We start from the raw sequence: 6,978 nt of genomic DNA, 5'->3' as shown, positions 1-6,978 counted from the left end.
ATATGGGAGAAAGGAAATGGAAGGGGAGAGAAATGAGAGGACTTATTTTCCCTCCTATAGAACAAACTATAATCTTTCCAAGGGTGACAAGATTTGGAAAGAAAATATTATTTGGACTCTAATTATACCACCAACATCCTTCAATACTCCATCTATTCTTCATCTCCCTCCTTCCTCCCCTTCCATTTCCCTTCATAATTTTTGTTATCCAAACACCCACATCCCATTTGCCCTCCCCTTCTCTCCCCTCCCTTCACCTCCCCTCACTCCCCCTCCCCTCCCCTTCCCTCCTAAAATTGTATCCAAACGGACCCTAAGTAACTTGAAAATAGGTGAGCCGAAAATGAATTGAACCCGAAAAAACACGACCCAATCCGACCCAAGCTTCTTACAAATCCAAAAATAAATAAATCGATCCAAGTTGGCTCAATTCAAACCAAACCAAACCAAACCTGATTGACCCGTTTGGTGATTCTATTCACAACCCTTATTGAAATCATAAAATCAATACAAGGCCCATAAACACAAACTATTGACCAAAGCCTAGACCTTATAAAATTGACCCGACTAAAATAATCCGACCGACACCCGAATTCAAGACCCCAAGTCCAATTGACCCGACCGAAAAGTTTATTATTGCAAACTGATATTATCCACAAATAACTTAATGATAATTGACCCGAAAAAATAACTCGATCCAACCCAAATTCTTGCAATCTCGAATAATCCGAACCCAAACCCAACCTGATTGACCCGGGTCTACCAAAACCCCCTCTAAAACCTCACTTTTCATTGCATCACACTGATCACACACGTCTCACCAAATGGCGACTTTCGCAGCAGCTAGATCTCTCCTCCGAACCTCCTCCTCCGCCGTCCGAACCTCCGTTCCTAAATTCGCTGCCGCACCCAAACCTAAATCCAACCCTTTCAACCTTCCGAAGCAAAACCCTCTCTCGTCTCCTCGCATTTTCAGGTACCTAATTTTATTCCTTTAATTCCGATTATGTAAAAGACCGTCTCACACAATAATTATTGTTCTGTATAGTTCGATACATACAAGAATACTTGGTTTTATACTATCGCCATTGATACTAGTGACGGAATTAGGGAAGGATTAGCAGGGTCGGTCGCTCCACTATATAGTGGAACTTTTCAAATTTTTAAATTAGGGTTTCGATCTTTTTCTCGTTCATTGTAATGTATGTACTAGTTTACCCCCTGAAATTTTCGCAACCCGTAACTGTAAATCCTGGTTCTGTCACTGATCATTGACCATTGACTTACTCCCTCCGTCCCAATCATTTGTTTATCTTTGATGAAAGTTATATTTGAATTGGAGGGAGTATAAATGTTGGCTTTATTGCGATAGTTCTTGACAATTTAGGGTTCGAAATTTGGGGTTAAAATTTCACTCGATCCTAAGTTTTTCTATTTTGTTATTGTAATATACTACTCCCTCCGTCCGTGTCATTTGTTGTCCTATTCCATTTTTGGGTGTCAGTCAATCGTTGTCCTTTCTATTTTAGGATTGCATTTGATGAACAATTTGATCCTTCTCACTCAATTTAGTCCACTTGTCATCTTATAAATGGCCTCTTCCTCTCTCCTTGGTCTTTGTGCCAAAATCAAAGGACAACAATTGATCGGGACGGAAGGAGTAGTACTGAAGAAACCCTAGATAGAAATAAATTTTAATTGAAGTTGTGAGGAGTTAATGTGAATTTGAATAATATGATGAGCCATGATTTGAAGTTAGTGGGGGCGAATGGGTAATAGTGTGAAGTAAAATCGGGAAAGTTCGATGATTTTAACTATATTCGAAATTTTTATCCTCTAGTAGAGCTAGCTCCCCTGCTAGCCCCTTTCGCTTCACCATTGAATTGATTGTTGATATGTATGTTTTGTGTGAAAAAGGTCGCCTGTGGAGCTAAGCTGTAATAAATTTAATAGAAATTGTGAGGAATTAATGTGAATTTAATTAATATGACGGAGCCATGATTTGAACTTAGTGGGGGCGAGCGGGTAATACTATAGGTAAAATCGGAAAAAGTTCGATAATTTAACTATATTCGAAATTTTCATCCTCTAGTAGAGCTAGCTCCCCTGCTAGCCCTTAGCTTTACCACTAAATGAATTGTTGATATGTATGTTTTGTGTGAAAAGGTCACCTGTGGAGCTAAGCTGTTGTGTAGAATCGTTGATGCCGTATCACACTGCAACAGCATCTGCATTGCTTACATCCATGCTTTCCGTCTCACCTCTCCACATTGGTTGGACTCCTGAAGGTAAAATGACTAAAATCCCTACTTCTCGCTTACCTGTTTTCCCTTTTGATTGATTGACGTAGTAGGGATGTATCTTAGTGATTGTGCTTTTGTGAAATGCTGATACACTGATTAGTGTATTCTATGATGAATGATCAACTGGTGAAACTCGACCAAGTATGTATTGCTCAGTGGTATACGAGATTAGGACTCGGGAGTAACCTGGGTTACCGAAATCGCTTAGTTGCCTACGGAATCTTGAATTATTCGCATGAATTACTTATTTGAATTTTGGTGTTTAGTTATAATTATATCAAACTATGCTTTATCTTGAGGGGAGCACATATTCGTATTACGAATTTTAGTAGGTCGTATCACGAATTTGGTAACCCCGTGACTCTGCGAGTAACATGCTACGTTTTAGGTGTGCTAGTTGTGTGTGAAGTGGTGACATTGTAAAAATCTGTGAGGTGATGAAATTAGTGTTAAGTCACTAATCACAACAATAATATCAAATTATCAACACTAGAAACTGAATGAAAAAGTGTAAAAGAATGAATGCAAGAAACGATATTAGTTTATTGGAAAAACCGTTAAAACGAGTCAAATATTAACTCTGTTATGAATAACTAAATAATATGGAGAGGGCTATTTATAAGGTGGATTATTGCTCTGATAATCCTTCTATAATGTTCACGAGCTAGGTTGTTCAATCTTCTTCTCTGAAACATGAATGGTTTGGAGGTGATCCCCCTTCCTTAGTTAATTCAATCCCTGCTAATAATCCCATGGAAATGCTGAAATGCATATACCTCCAATGGTTTGTTCCGTCACGCATTTTTAGTCGAGTATATGCCCCACACATGAACCATAATACCTTGACCATGGAAATCGAACTGTTCTGTATTGTAGTTCATCCCTGGGAAAGCATCTGTAATACCCCGTCTAAAAGTTAGTTACTCGATTGAGCGGCTCATGAGAACTCAGTCCAGTGAGGCTACTCGACCGAGTGGCGAGGCATTGGGAATTGATTCTGGAGTGTGTAAACTCGGTCGAGTATATAGAGGACTCGATCGAGTGGGTTGGGACCACTTGATTGAGTCGGTCGGTTTATCCGGTTTAGTTGATTTTCTTATTTATTTTGGACGTGGGTTAAGTGGGTTAATTCTTATTCGTCGCTTATCTTTCCCTAAACTTTGTTTAAACACTAAAGTCAGTTAAGCATTATTTACACATTTCCTATCATTCTGATCTTCTAATGAGAGAAAAGTGAGATTTGATTCATGATTGTGACATGGATATTGAGACTACTATGTTATTATATGAGGAAGCAATACGTGTAATTGATTCCGGCTCCGTTGATCGCGGATGCCACCGAGAGTCTCGTCTTTGGCCAGCTAAATAGATGTGCACATTGATGGGATTGAGACATGATGTGTGATTGTAGCACGCATGCCATGCCGTGTGATTGTAGCACGCATGACACATTGTGTACGAGCATGTGTGCCATGTTATTGGAGTTCCATCGTGGTTTATTGTGGTTGTTGGCGGTGGATTGTTGTATGAATACTGATAATGTTGTCACTTCTGAGGTTGTTAGGTTGTCATGTGTGTTGGTTATTTCTACTCGACATTTGGTTGACTTGTGTGCTTGTGTGTGTGTCAAAACCTTTTTCTAAACACAAAAACTTTGGAGAGACGCTGATCCATTTGATATTTTTTGTCAAATGATGAGCAGTTATGTGACAGGTGAATGACTTGGATAGGTGAATGACTTGGATGTGCTTTTGCTGATGGTTGGGACGGACAATGGCGACGTTCTTTAGAGTTTATTCAGTTTAGACTTTTTAGTAATTTGAGGTAGACTTCCTCTGTACTTTGGAATTCTTTTCAAAGGTTGTAAGACGGTATTTACTCACTTATGCAATAAGTACTTTAAATTGTTTTTTAATTGTGTTTTGATATATACTATCTTGGGAAACCGAGAGGGTAACATCTCTATTTAAACGGTAAGGTTTTACTAAAAACTCCTGGTTAAATGAGAGTGCTATAAAGTGGTATCACACCAGCGATTTTGGAGTTTGGAGCCTAAAACCAATTAACCTAATGAGGGTGTCTAATAAAATGAAATGATCCAAGGGTAGGAACTCTTACAAGCCCCTCTTAGTTCGGTTGGGGAGGTGTCCCTAAATCGTACCATGGCTCTCTCAGTCTTAGAACCGGTAACTGCGTGGTGAGAAAAGGGAGAGGGTAGTTAAAGTACCGGTAACCGCCTGGTGAGAAAAGGGAGAGGGTAGTTTTTTTTTTTTTTTTTTTTTTTTTTTTTTTTTTTTTTTTTTGGCAACGGGAGAGGGTAGTTAATGTACGGTGTTTGTATTAATTGAATGTGTTGATGATTTGTTAAGTATGGTGAGATTGATTGAGTTTCGTTACAAGCAAGATGATTGTAATATTGTATTGCGTTTTGATGTTGAGATGTGGATGAAATTGGTCATATAAATGATGGTGAATAGCAATGATGATGATTTTGTATTGCGATTTGTTAAGGCACTTCTCAAGGATATTGTTGCTCTTTGTTCATCGTTTCATTGTTTATCGATTACTTATGTTCCTAGGGTGTTTAATAAGATTGCCCATGGCCTTGCATGTAAGACCATGAATAGTTAGGCATACCTTTCTTTACTGCTGTCAAAAAAAAAAAAAAAAAAATAAAGATTTTGGACATGAAAGATGGGTGTGAAAAGATTGGAATGTGTTATGTTTATCAGCTCGTATTGCTTGTGACGGTATGTGCCTTTATAATCCTGAAAAGCTGGCACTTGATCATTTTTGTGAGTAGTGACTAATAAAATTTGATTGATTAAGAGCTCAGTTATGGAAAATATGAGTTTTGGCGAAATTTACCTCAATCGAGAGTAAAGTAGGGACTCGATCGAGTGTGTCTGACTTTAGGTCTGATTCTGGAACATTCAACTCGACCGAGTGGATGTAACTCGTTTGAGTCACCCTATTGCATTCAGGGCGAATTTTTATTTGCTTGCTCGCAATGAGTGGTAAGTTTTGTGCTTACGTTTTATCTTGTCTTTGAAGATTATTAGGGCTAAGAGCGGAGTATCTTCTTCAACCTCGACGCCAGTGACCCCGGAAGAGATAAAGAGGCTAGTAGAAATGAATGTGGCGCTGATGACGGCATTGCGGAACGTTGGGTTAATAAAATGAAAGTGTCATAATACTAAATATTAATGTCGTCGAACAAATTCTTTAATTTGTCATAGCTATAATGAATTATATCGTTTGATGTAAATTTACCACTCAAATAATCGTTTTAAGATCATTTTACGGTGCACTTATAATTCTAAATTAGTAATTGACTTATTATTAATTAGCAAGCAAAACTCCTTTATATACGATATATGAGCTAAAATCATCTACAAGTGTGTAACTACCACGATCCATCTCTTGGACCTTAAATCTTGGGTATATCTAAAAGTAATTAGTGGCAGAGTTAGGAAAGGACTAGTAGATACGCTCGTTTGAGGAGAATGGAAATTTTGATGTCGTAAGTTGACTTTTTTTTTTCACCGTTTTTAACATATCTAATACAACCCACTGATTAGATTCATCACCGCATTATTATAGCAAAAAGTATTCCGAACTAACATCATCGGTTAATATTGAGGACTGAAATCATTATCTGAAGTGCACTTTAATTACCAACCAATTATATAATCCTTTAACCTGATTTTATTGACAAACAAAACCCATTAAAAACTTAATCGCTAACTATCATGATATTTTAAACAACGCTATCGTTTTCTATTCCAATCTCGATTTTACCAGTCACAACTAGGAATGGTGATGAGTGATTGAGTGGAGTTCTATACGACTCATACATGTACCCGTATTCTCATAATTTACCAATCTTAATCACTAACTATCATGATATTTTAAACTAACGCTATCGTTTTCTATTCCAATCTCGATTTTACCAGTCACAACTAGGAATGACGATGAGTAGAGTTCTATACGACTCATACATGTACCCGTATTCTCATGATTTACCATTACCCGACTCATACCCACTAGGGTCATCGGTCTAATCTCAATAAACTTATCATACAATTTCTAACATAAAATGTATATCTAGTTTAAAAAGAACATATCTAATAAAAACGTAATAATAAAAAAAAAAAAGGGTTTTTCTAACGTAGAGAATCTTTACTTTTTGTGATTTCTTAATGTTTGCCCTTAGAGCACACGCTAGAAAAAACCAAAAAACAAATCACAAAATATTTCTTGTTTCACTAATTGTTATTGTTCCGGGTGTAATTCCAGAGCAGATATTTGTTACCACTCGTAGCTTGTAGAATGACGTCTTTGCTTGAATCCTCCTTTGATCTCTCCTGAAATGATGAACAAACTGAGGGCTCGGCTTTTGCCGAGCGTACTCACTCCGACGCTCAAGTCAGTAAACTTAAAGGGCTAAGTATGTGTTACTTGACTAAACGTGTATTGTAGAGAGATAAGGAAGATATTACCAGGTGAATAGTGATTCTTAGGTTAAATTGTGGATCCTTTCCTCAATGAGGGTTGAGGAGTATTTATAGACTTTCACCTTTTGTCACGTAATGGCCAAGTGGCCAAGTGGCTAGCAGGTGGAAAGACCGTTCTACCCTCGGCCGATGGACCCATGGCAGGCCGGCTGAGGGGT

General features: G+C 37.9%; 1 protein-coding gene across 3 annotated transcripts; it reads left to right on the top strand.

The window, feature by feature from the left end:
* Positions 1-774: 774 nt before the first annotated feature.
* LOC141596122 (protein NUCLEAR FUSION DEFECTIVE 6, mitochondrial-like) lies at positions 775-5,639 on the top strand. 3 transcript variants are annotated; one of them, XM_074416174.1, is made up of 3 exons: positions 775-976; positions 2,167-2,288; positions 5,358-5,639. In XM_074416174.1, exons 1-3 carry the CDS (start codon positions 825-827, stop codon positions 5,363-5,365), a joined length of 282 nt encoding a protein of 93 aa, XP_074272275.1. In that variant the 5' UTR covers positions 775-824; the 3' UTR covers positions 5,366-5,639. The 3 variants fall into 3 exon arrangements, with proteins under 3 accessions (XP_074272275.1, XP_074272274.1, XP_074272273.1); XM_074416173.1 differs by lacking the exon at positions 5,358-5,639 and adding an exon at positions 4,017-4,218; XM_074416172.1 differs by lacking the exon at positions 5,358-5,639 and adding an exon at positions 4,006-4,218 and having other exon boundaries at positions 776-976.
* Positions 5,640-6,978: the final 1,339 nt, after the last annotated feature.

The sequence above is a fragment of the Silene latifolia genome, chromosome 8 (genome assembly GCF_048544455.1).
Source record: "Silene latifolia isolate original U9 population chromosome 8, ASM4854445v1, whole genome shotgun sequence".
In the NCBI taxonomy this organism is placed as follows: domain Eukaryota; kingdom Viridiplantae; phylum Streptophyta; class Magnoliopsida; order Caryophyllales; family Caryophyllaceae; genus Silene; species Silene latifolia.
This window is presented reverse-complemented; position numbering and strand designations above follow the sequence as displayed.